Genomic DNA, 12129 nt, shown 5'->3' with positions numbered 1-12129 from the left:
GTACGTTCATGTATAACTGAAAAATTGTGCTCTACACTGGAATTTGACACAACATTGAAAAATAACTGTAACTCAATAAAAAATGTTAAAAAAAAGAAAACTCTAATGCTCTCATAATTCAGAGATGTGAGTTTGTGAAAATAATGATTAATTATATAGCACCCAAAATTAATTCATCCTTGCCACTTTCCATTCCTCATTTCTCAATGTCACATTTCATTGCAGACTGCTAAATATCATCTTGTTTACACTTATCAGACCAACTGACCCATTAGCCTTCCAATCTGGTTAATACTTCCTATTTCATATTGGCTGAAAGATTGCCAGAAGATTGCAGAAGAGTAAAGTATTCCAAGATTTAGTAAAACCAGGACTCATACACACACCCTTCATTGAGTTAAATATAAACAGCCCGAGAATGAAGTGTAATTATGGTCCCGGTTACCCTTCTAACTATATCTGTCCTCCTGTAACATTTTAAATCAGTTGTATCTGATCTTAAAAACCACTTTAAAGCCAAATTTCTTATCTATTACTTATTAAAAAAAATTTATCTTTTGAAATAATAAGCAAGAGTGGGGTGACCTGGGCAGGGAATTGCGGTCTGCGTTTTGGGGGAAGGCAGTGAGAGATGACACAGCCTGTGCGAGCAGTGGCAGCTTGGAAGGAGTGGAGGTAGCACCGGAATTCAAGTTTCCTAACACCTTTCGGAGAGAAGAGCGTGGGTGGGAGATCTCCTGACACAGATAACCATTCTTATAAACCTCATTAATTTTGGCACCAAAGTAGCTGGCCTTTGGTCTGGTGGGATTTCCCTGGCTCACTGCATAATGGGACATGCAAAGAAAGCAGACGGGTAGCTTTGTTATTTTGCAATCATCCATGACATTCTATCTGCAGTTTTCCATGTTATTTGGGGGCAGCCTCCAGACCCGAATCAAGGCAAAAAATGTTGGGTAGTGTTTGGCCCCTTGCATGGGAAATATCTTACAAAAATTAAAATATCAGGACTAATTTATTATACAAAGCTCGGGGCAGCTGTTGGCATAAACGCCTCTCTCTCCTCCAGCTGCTCTCTCCCTAACGATGGGCTGAAGTTGCTGAGAACGTGTGCAGGGCCACAGCTGCTCTTTCCCTGTTTGAGGGCATCTGACACAGTGACTAGGGGCACAGGCCCTGGAAGCAGGCAGAGGGACGTGTTCTTCTGTCCTGGCTCTGATGACAATCTTGACATTGGCAGGATTTTTAACTTCTTTGAATCTCGGTGTCTTCTGTAATCATGTGTACCTTGAGAGTTGTCCCAAAGCATACGAAGATTGTCTATCTAGTGCCTGATACCTGGTAGACATCCGACATAGGCTAGGATTTATTATTAAATCCCTGATCCTCTTGACTATTCAGTGACAAAGCTCAAAGTGACAAATGAGAGCAAACAAAACAAAATAACCCCCCCCCAGCAATGATCCATAAGAACCAGTGATAGGAATCACCTATAGAAGTCTTCTGCCCTCTGCTTGAAAACGGAAAATAACTACATTCAAAGTAAGTTTCACAGCACAGGATGCTCTCACAGAACTTCATCAGAATGACGACAGCCTCAAGGTGATCTAACCCCAACGCAAGAAATTTCCTTTCAGCTTTCCATTAGCTTACGCCATCCTACTCTGATCCAGGGCTCCAAGAGGTCCCTGCAGTTGTACACCTGTACTGCTCATGGAGGTCCTTCCTTTAGAACCTTCTGGGTTATTAATATCCTTGTCCAAAGCTGTGGGAAGCCCAGGTTATCATTCTTTCACTCTCCCAATTGTCTTTCCATCAGTACCCTTTCTTGATGACAGGATGTACTATTTTTAAGAAATAAACCCTAGTCTCCTTTTACACACCTGTTTCCAGAATTCAGTATCAATGAGAGAAATTGAGAAGCATTTGATGAAAGCGGTAATATTTGACAAATGTATTTTCTCAGTATACATTCAAAAAAGTCACTTGAGAATGTCTGGCACCACTAAATTGCATGACTGTATGTTAAAAATGCTTAATTATTTTCTAAAGTATATTACATGAACTGCATTAAAACACATGTTACGGCAGATTTTTGAAAGCATCCTTCACGTAGCGCTCCATGAGGGCGGGGTGGCGCCAGTCCTGTTCGCTGCGGCATCGCTAGTGTCTAGTGCACCGCCGGGCACACAGGACGCTCAGTCAGCACTTGTTGACTGACAGACTTTGATCTTACTCTAAAGAAAGTACTTTTAGGTGGATGGAAATATCTTTCAAAGAAAAGCAAAGTGATTCAGTAAACTGGCATTTTGGAACCAAAGGAAAATCAGAACTCTTGAGGAGTAGCAGAGTAAGCCCCTTTGGGGAGAAGGTAACAGATCCATGCTGGAATTCACAGAAACCAGAAAGGGAAAGTCGGGTGTAGTCTCAAACGCATTCAATTTTAGAAAAGCAAACGTAAACATATCCCCCCACATGCATGATTTCAGAGATGAAATTCAAAAGCCAGCTGTCCAAATTGCAATTCTGCCCCTGTCCTTACAGGTTCCCAAAGAACGGCAGGGAGCCATCCAGCGGCCAGCGTTTACACCTGACGACCCTCCAATGACCCACTTAAGGACATGAGATTACAAAACCAGAGCCAGCTCGAAGAGCAATCCTCGAGTTGGTGGCAACAAGGCTGGGAACTGGTTGAAGATTACAGAAATGCTAAGATAAACACAACTTCTGTGTCTAGCTCTAGCTCAGAAGACAACAGGAGGTGCCGGGCCACAGCTGGGGGCCCATGATCGACTGACGGATGTCAAAGTCAAGGGGGATGCGTTTTTGCTTCTGCTCCTCTATTGAGAATGCCCTTTGGGAAGAAGGGAGCATTCACGGTGCACCGAAAAAGCAGTAGATGTGTACTGGTTATCACTGACCTTCACAGCAGAAGCAACGGAGAAATCCCCATCGCTGTTCTAGAAATGATGAAACTAAGGCTCAGGGCAGCTGAGAACTTGCCTTCATTTATCCAACTGGTAAGCAGAACCAGGGTCCAATTCAAGTTTGACGCCAAAATTCTTTCCAGTAAACCACACTCCCTCTTTACTATTCTGAAAAGATTTCCAGGAATAAAGGTGATTGGGAACATCTCTGAAGAGATCATAAAATCACACAACTGCTGAAATCTGGCACAATCCAGGTAAATTACACCCAGGGCCCTTGAGATAAGATCAGTTTGCTGACCTTTAAGGAATCACAGGCAAACACCATCTTCATTTTTCAAAAGAATGCTTAAGACAGACTGGGCAAGGGAGGCTACTAGCCAGGGGCCAAGCCTCTTCTGCCTCGAGATTGCCAGGATCCAGCCCAGGACCTCACACACAATGCTTCATACGTGTTGAATGAACAACACGTACCTGAATCTCCGTAGCTTTGTCAGGCAGGATTAAACGAATTTTGAACAGGTCCAAGGGGGTGTGAAAAATGGAGACCAAATTCAAGGCACAAGGCGCCGTTGGACCTCTCGGGATAGGAGTGTGGCTTTGAGGAGGCAGGGAGTCCTCATCGCTCCAAGGACTCACCGATCTCAGTTAAGTATTAGAAGGAAGCAGAGTCAGTTTAGGCCCTCACCTCTCACTGTGGTTCCCTCCTCCAGCCGGATGTCTTGTTTGTCTGCCATACATCTGGTGGGGGTGGGGTGTTGGGTCAGAGACAGAGGGAGGTGGAGGTAACAGGTGAATATGGCGGAGGAAACTGAGAGCTGGCCTCGCATTTTCCTTCCCAGAAGCCTCAGCTCCTTAACTCTTAACTTGAAACTCAAGACTAGAATCCTTGAACTAGTTCTGCTACACAAAAGGCCTTAACGGCTGCTCTGGGGACTGATTACCACTAAGAGCATTAATCAGAAAAATGAATTCCAGGTTCCCAAGGACGAAGTTATGGATAACCTTACACAACATAATCCTTTAAACTGAAAAAAACATAAACTTGTATCACTCTCATTGCAATCTTTTTTCCCCCCAACAAAATAGGAGGAATTTGTTACTTACTGGGCTCATCTGATAGTGAGTGACCCATGTAATTTCTAAAATTCTACATTTGTGATCAAGTTAGTTCGCAGGCAAGTTACCTTCATTTTAGATTTCCAAAACTCCCTTCCTGAATCATCGCCAATGCAATGCAAGTAGGCCTAAAAGTTAAAATCAAGTTTGTAGATGTTCTCTTTGGACGAACAGAGAAAAAGTAATCATGACATTAGAATTTCCTCCCCTCTCACAATATAGAGCCAATGGAAGCACACTTCAGAATCAACTCCCGGCGACGGGAGGTACCCCTGAACACTGGACGCAAGGGCTTCACCATCAAGGGGACACTAAAAGCCAGCTGGGCGGGGAGAGAGGCAGGCTTAACGACCAGGAGACAGGAGACCTGCCACGCCACGACCGTGCTACGCCAAGAAACCTCGAAAACACGCACCCCTAACACATATGAACCCGGCACCGGTGGCAGAAAAGACAACACAAATATATTTCTCATGCAAAATAGGACACATGATACATTATTTACATAATGCAAATAAAGTGCTGAAAATGAAGCTTTCTTTTTCAGGATACCACCGTGATCAAGTGGTTTCAGAGAGGGTCAGTGCCGCGCGGTGAGCTTGCAACTCTGTAAAACCGTGACGAAGACAGTACAGAAAATGCACTTTGGTAGAAACCTGCGAAGGGGAAAGGCTGCTAGCAAAAAAATGAAAACAGGAATGAAAGAAGTATATTTTCTTTTATATACAAAAATGAAGGCCCCAAAAAATGGTTTGTCGAAGTCGCTATCAACAAGATGTTAAGTTATTTTTCCTTTGCTTTGGTTGAAACAGCCTAGGAACGGCACTCAGTCCCCCTTCTACAAATAGTATATAAACACAGTGACAGGACTACTTTTTGGACAAAATAATCAACTTTAAAGAAAAGAAATTAAGTTAACTTTAAACTAAATTAAACATTTACCAATAAATAAGTTTCTTAAAAAGGTAGCATCTTCATCCTACAACCTTGGGCATAAAATATACACCAATTTAAAAATAAAATTTCTCTCACAATAATAATTACAGGTGTTAATGCCACAAGCTATGAAATGAAATTGCTTTAATGTAGCTTAAAAAAAATCCTAGCAATCAAAAATAAATTTTAAAAATTGACATTTTTCTAAAATGATACATACTAAAATAATTGACTAGTACTTGATTACAGAACATAATTCAAACTATTGTCGGTATTTCAATATATTCCTAAGAAACGCTTAAAAAGAAATTTTGCACACCAAAATTGGAACAGCACTTATAATTCTGTTTATGGCTATGAAAAGGCAGTCAGCTTCTACTTAAAACTGTAACCAGTGATGAAAATATACTTCAAAAACATAAACATTTGGTCTGACAATCTTTAATATTGGTTAAAAACAGACTGATGTTTGTTGCTGATGGAAGTTACTTTAATCCAATGTGCAAAAAAAAGTGCGGCAGTCTACTTTTACTTGAGATACATGAGACCAATGCTTCTGTACTATTTACACACTTAAAAGATTTTAAATGTATTAATTTAAGGAAGGACACTGCATCCCCTCTACGGATAAATCACGTGCTACAGGGAGCCCAAAAGCTTGCTGACATCCTTTCAAGTTTCCCAAAGTATCTGAAGAGGCATACCTGTTCTTGTCCTAATTTTGATCCTAAATAAAAATCCAATTTCAGAATCAATTGACTTAGGAAATCTTGGACTCGTGGCAAATGTGCAAAGCTTGTCTCTGAGAGCCAGGTTCCTAGACTCCCTTTTCTAACCCTCTCGCCACTGGTCCAGTCCACAGACTCCACTGGCTGCAGAGAGGCAATGCCCTAAACAAGGAGGAATGGAAAAATTCAGCCCTCAGACCACCAACACGCCTGTGGGCTTGCTCAGCCTTCGGGACTTGTGACGACATCTTTGGGGACAGGTAGGGACAATCAAAAGGGCTGAAGAAACACTTGGGCAGAGCCACCATTATTTGTCCACACACACACACACACACACAAAAAGTGAAAAACAGTGATAGAAAATTAACCAAATATATAAATCTAAGACCATTCTGCATTCCCAGGACTTGTTTTCGTATCTGCGCAGGGTCCTCACCAGTACTTTCTGCGTCTAGATGAAGTACTTTTACTAAGTTATTAAAAATGCTCGTGTGACCCTGTCACATGTAATGGTGACCAGGAAATCAAGGTACTCAGTTATCACTCTGTGCAGCACACTCACCCGTGTGCCAAGCGGAGAGAGGAATTAAAAAAGGAACAGAAGTCTCTCGCTTCTGCACTGGACACAGGAGTTCTCAAATTAAAATCAGAAATCATAAAAAAGACGGTGGGGGAGGGGGTTGCTTACTGGCGACATTAATACTAGACACCAGACAGGACAGTGAAACAGTTTGGTCAGAACCAAGGAAGGGTGCTTCCTTGCAAAGTTTAAAAAACACGTAACCAAGCACTGCCTTAAGTCCAGTGAGTACAATGCTCTGTAAGTTTCCACCAAAAAGCACAGTGGCTGGCGTTCGCGCACCAGGATGCGGGGGGCCGCGCATCCCGGCCGCGCATCCTCTCTAGCTGCAGGCGATGGTCTCCAGCTGCTGCTCGGCCTCCGCGGCCATGGCCGCCGCCTGCAGCTGCTCCGTCTCGCTCTGGATGGCGCTGGGGGTGACCTGCTTCCTCTCGCTGTGCATATTGTTCTCGTGCCTTTTCAGATCCGACGCCTTGGCGAAGGCCTTGGTGCAGGAGCCGCAGACGAAGGGCTTCTCCCCGCGGTGCCTGCGCTCGTGGTCCTTGAGGTGGGACTTGTGCTTGAAGGCCTTGTCGCACATGTGGCAGGCGAAGGGCCGCTCGTTGCTGTGCACCCGCTCGTGCTTCTTCAAGTCCGGCGCGCGGATGAACGACTTGCCGCACACCTCGCAGCTGTAGGGCTTGTAGCCCGTGTGGATCTTCAGGTGCTCCTTGAGGTGGGCCTGCGTGGTGAAGCCCTTGGTGCACATTTCGCAGACGAAGGGCCGGTCGGCTGTGTGCAGTTTCTCGTGCTTCCGCAACCTGCCCTCGTCCGAGAAGGTCTTCCCGCAGGCCTGGCAGGCGATCTGCTCCCGGTGGTGGCCGTAGAGCAAATACTCGAACTTCATGTCGCTGGTGGCGGTGGTCCAGCCCGGGGTCTGCTCATCCTTCACTTCACTCATGCCGTCGTTAAATGTTAAGGCTTGAGGGGTCTGGGACCCCAGATCCTTCGACTCGGGCGTCTCCATGGACTCGACTTCCTGGCCGTAGCAGTTGACTTTGCGCACCTCCTCGCTCCCCAGCTCCTTCAGGATCGCCTCCTGGACCCTGAGCGTGGTCGTAGGTGACTTGCCGTCCTCCTGGCTAGGGGGGGTGCCTTCTACCGTGTCATCGGAAGGACTGTCATCCTGATCTCCGATTTCTTCCACGTCGTCGTCCTGAGCGTCAGGGGCGTCTCCAATGGGGCGGTTTATCTTGAGGCAATACTTGCTTTTGGACTGGCCGTTATTTTCGTCGGGACTAGACACGTCGCGCTTCTGCGAACAGAGTTTATCCAAGAATCGGATCCCCAGAATCTGACCTGATGACATCATTAAGTTAACATCTTCTTTTTTCACGGAAATCTTGGCAGTGTACATGTAATTCAGGACCTCTTCGAATATATCAGAGCGAAGAAAATCTATTTCTATGACGGAAGAGCTATCAACCTCAAGCTTCTTGAAAAGCTTTTTAAAGTAGGTGCTGCAGGCGGCAAGAACGCACCTGTGTGCTCGGAACTTTACATCTTCCACCACGATGGCGATGTCGCAAAATTCTCCTTCCAGGCGTTGTTCATTTAGCGTTTTCAGAAACAGAGTTTTATGATCATCGTCATTATATTTAATGGTTTCAGACATACTGATGAAAAACTCCTACGAAAAATGTTGACAAAGAAACTTTGGTAATTATGAACAAGACTTTCCCATACAGAACACACAGGCAGATTTTCATTTCCTGAGCAATTTTCAGTCCCTGGCAAATTCAGAAGTCAGCGTCAGAAGTGGTTCAAGGATATGAGTAGAAAATACAGATCCCAACCAAGGGATGTCCATACTGGTACTTCTATCATCCGCGCACTGAGCATCTGTCTGGCTACTTCTACTGAGCGCCTGAGCACATGCCTGGCGTTGTTCTACATGCTTTCCTTTCCACATCTTCACAAATCCAAGGATCAAATAACCTCGAGAGACAGGTATTACTACCCTCACTTTATAGATGAGCTGAGGAACCTGCCCAATAATCGGGTTATTCAGTGGTGTGCTGGGGCTGGAATCCAGGCAATCTAGCTCCAGAACCCATGCTTCCTGACAACTAGAGGTACTAATGACAAATAACTCAACTTCCAGGTTTAAGACACAGCTTTCAGGCAGGAATCCACGAGTGCCGTCTGTTGCGTCTACTTTAATGTCACGCAGAGGAAGATTCAGGAAAACAACTATCAGCTCACAGGGTTCTACTTCCTGGACGGAAGAGACAGGTCACTGCTGCAGAACTAGAAAGGGATATCGGTGCCAAAACACTCCATTCAGCATTGCCTTCTGGTTTTTCCATGCCAGTTTTGGGGCCAATTTGAACAAGGGTTAAGGTTTAATATGACCCTCAGAGCATCAGAGGGCATTTGCGAAGACAGTGACGAACGCCTTCATTCCCTCTGGATGCCAATCTATCTGCCATCCAGATCACAGTGTCATCAAGACTGGATGCACCTGACGAGGGCTGCAAGTATTTTATAAGCAAAAAAAAATTTGGAACTGGCACAAAAGACACCTGTCACCATGTTAAAGAAGTGATCTTTTTAAAATAATGTGTTCTGTATGTTTTCTTTCCAAAAACATTTTCTTTGATTCAACAAAGTATAACTATGAGGAAAATATACATTTCCCCTAAAGAAACAGAAGCGCTAATACGTAACTGAGAGATATGTATCTTAAGCTAATACCAGACAATATTTGCAAGATGTAATATCCAAAGTTATAGTTACCATGAACAACTCAGGCTATTATCTTAATGCTTTAAACACCAAAATCTTCAGATCAGAATAACTCTGATCAGGGGCACGCCAGTCCTACAAGAGAAAAGGACACAGAGTAAGGTCGGATCTTCCCCCAACACAAATTCTAAATAAGAATGTTTTCAAGAATTGATTTTAAAAAATAAACTTTCCTTTCTTGGCCTGCCACGTGCACATGTACCCATTTTCAGGTTGGGAACAGAGAGGAGGGTAGCTGGCAGTATCAGGTCCAGCTCTGAACAGATATGAACGGGGACTGGTCAGGGCTGTAGTACTTGAGGCCTGGGGGGGTGCACTGGGGATGGGAAGGATGAGTTGGAAAACCACTAAGGAATTTCTCCTCGCAAACAAAGCCCACGTCCATGTTTGTAAGCATGTTGATGGCTACACAAGAGTGCAAGTCAAAAAAAGAAAAAAAAAAAGAGTGGAAGCCAGTAAGTGCTCCCCACCCCCACCATTTCCCGCTGGATACACAGCGTTCCACATTTTTCTCTAGGCTCATATAGAGTATATATTGTTTATTAATATACATAAAGTTACAAAAGTACATACAGCCAACAGTTAACATTGGAGGAGAGGGAATAGCAGTTTTCTTCTTTCCAGACTTCTGTGTGATGTAGCACACATCACTTACACTACACGGGTCTCTACGCTTGCAATCGTGAAATCCAGGTGTTTTGCCTTTACCCCTACAGGGAGGTTCAAAGAATTCTAGCTTTGTACACGTTTTAACTCTTACCATGGGGCCTCCATCCTGCAGACCAACATCCTGAAAAACAAAGTCTCCCCTGCAAACAGTGACCACACAAACTTGCGTGTGGTAGGACCAAAGTCCTGAAAACCCTTAGAAGTTCTCTCTACAGAAAAGCAAAAGCACCAAGCTGCCTCCAGCAGCAGGCTATTTTCTCATCTGCCAAGTGTGAGGGTTGGGCAAAATTATTTCTAAGGCTGCTTCCCGCCCTGTCTGTTCCCTAGGTGCACCCTGGCCTGCAGTCACCCTCAAGGAAAGGCAACTAGGCACAACCTTCCTGCCGGGGTCACTTCCTCCTGATTCTAGCGGCTCTCCCTAGGGCTTGTGTGATAAAAGTACATGGACCAGACACAGGAGTGGCGTACAGTACCCATGGTAACAAATGACTGCGCTGGATTTTTTTTTTCTTTTTCTTTTTTGGCCAGTGTGTTATTTGGCCCCGACTCTTTCAGTATCTCTGAGGAGCTTTTTTTTTTTTTTTTTTCTGCTGAGATGAACCATTGCCAAGTTCAGGTGAGTCAAACTGGAAGACATCCGCTGCCACTATCCCAGAAGCTTGAGGGAAAGATGTATTCCCGACCACCCCTCCAGTACGAAGCTGCCCACTTTATTAAGGTTCTCCAAACCGCCGCCACCGAGCTGGAGCGGGGACTCCCGCAAAGACAAACTTACATAAGCGGCGGCGGCAGCCTCCCCTGCCCCGGAGCCGCCGCGACAATGGCGGCGGCCCCACTTCCCGGTCGCAAGCTCGCAACTTCGGGATAGGGGTGTGGGGGTGGGAGCAGGGAGCGAAGCGCAAGACCCACGGCGGCCCCAGAGCCTTTCCAAGCCTCGCGCCCATTTCTGTCGGCCCGGGAGGCCCGGGGAGTGAATAAAGCCTTTGCATTCCTCCCGGAACAAAAGCTCCTGGACTCGGGAGCGGGGAGGTGAAAGGGCCGCTTTCCCTTTCAGAATCGGGCATTCGGCGCAGGCTGGGGCCGCGCCTCCGAGCGCGAGAGGGAGGACCCACGGCGGCCCCGGCGGCGGGGAGCGGGAGCGGGCGTGCGGCCGGGCTCCGCAGCCCCGCGCCGCGCCGCGCCGCGCCGCGCCCCGCTCCGCCCGCGAGCCCGGAGCTCGCGCCCCGCGCACTCCCCGGCCAGCTCGCGCCGGGGCCTCCCCCGCCCTCCCGCGGCCGGGGGCGGGGGCGGCGCGCGGCCGGCTTCCCGAGCTCCGCGGGCGCTCCCGGGAGTGCGAGCGCGGGGGTCCCGGCCCCCTCCTCCGCGGGCGGCTAGGGGCGGCGCGGCGGGGCCCGCAGCTCGGAGGGGCGGCGCCCGGCGGGCCGTGCTCGGCGCCGGGCTCCGGGCCGTCCCCACCCCCACCGCGGTGCACTGCGGCGGTGCGAGCGGGGGCGGCCATGAACTCCGCCGCCGAGGCTCGGCGAGCGCGCGCGCGGGGCCGCCGCCGCCACTGCCGCCGCCCGGCTGCTGCCTGAGCCCGCTCGCCGGCCTGCGCGGCCCCTGGAACGTCCCGTCCCCATGCCCGGCCCCGTTCGCGCCGCGCCGCCGGGGCCGCCTGCACATCCTGGAGCCGACTGGTGCTCCAGAGCGCGGCGAGAACGCGCTTCTTCCGGGCAGCCCCGCCGCGCCAGCCGCCGGCCGCCCCCGCGCCCCCGCGCCCGCCTCGCGGCCGGCCCGGGCCCCTTCCGCACCCCCGGCCCGCGCTTACCTGCAGCCTGGCACAGCCACAGACACTCGCCGTGGGCTCCCCGCGCTCACTGCACGCAGGCCGGGGACAGGATGGAAGCGGGGCGCGGGGGCACGGTGGGTGGCAGTGTGTTTTGGATTTTTTTTTTTTTTTGGAGTTTGGGGAGGGGGCGGGGTGGGGGGAATCGTGCACGTCCCTGATGGTAGCAGCCCTCCTCCTGCACGAGCACAGACTGTCTAGCCGGCCGTGAACACCCCCACCGGCACCCCCCCTTCCCGTGCATGCGCGGTGCGGGCCAGAGGGAAGGCGCGCCGCCGGCTTGCGCAGGCACGGAACCCGACCGGGCCTCTAAATGGGCGAGCGGGGAAAGGGTTAATCCGGGACCTTGCGACGCTCGTTGGAGTCTACGGGGCCGCCCCCGGAGGGCCCTGGCCTGCGCAGGCGCGCGCACGCGCGCGGCTTGGGGCGCGCGGAGCCCGCGCGCGGGAGAAGGGGTGGGCGGGACAGGGGCGGGCCTTCGGCGGCCGAGGAGCGAATGCACGAGCGCCGCTCGCGGGCACCCGCTCCGCCTGCAGCTGCCGCCTTCCGCTCGGACTC

The 12129-nt window shown here is 48.9% G+C and overlaps 2 protein-coding genes across 2 annotated transcripts in view; both read right to left on the bottom strand.

Annotated features, from left to right (window-relative positions):
- The window catches only part of DLGAP1 (DLG associated protein 1), a 989257-nt gene extending 977654 nt beyond the window's left edge, over window positions 1–11603 (bottom strand). The window contains exons 1-2 of the mRNA XM_032467518.1: window positions 11554–11603; window positions 9069–9152 (exon numbers count right to left, since the gene is read on the bottom strand). The gene's annotated coding sequence lies outside the window, so the exon portion shown is untranslated. The remainder of the gene's footprint in view (window positions 1–9068; window positions 9153–11553) is intronic.
- ZBTB14 (zinc finger and BTB domain containing 14) lies at window positions 4489–11610 on the bottom strand. Its single transcript, XM_032467523.1, has 3 exons — window positions 11554–11610; window positions 9069–9152; window positions 4489–7959 (listed from the first exon to the last, which is right to left on the bottom strand). Exons 2-3 carry the CDS (start codon window positions 9069–9071, stop codon window positions 6613–6615), a joined length of 1350 nt encoding a protein of 449 aa, XP_032323414.1. The 5' UTR covers window positions 9072–9152; window positions 11554–11610; the 3' UTR covers window positions 4489–6612.
- Window positions 11611–12129: the final 519 nt, after the last annotated feature.

This window comes from Camelus ferus, chromosome 24, assembly GCF_009834535.1.
Source record: "Camelus ferus isolate YT-003-E chromosome 24, BCGSAC_Cfer_1.0, whole genome shotgun sequence".
NCBI lineage: Eukaryota > Metazoa > Chordata > Mammalia > Artiodactyla > Camelidae > Camelus > Camelus ferus.
The sequence above is the reverse complement of the archived record's forward strand: the minus strand, read 5'-3'. Positions and strand labels throughout refer to the sequence as shown.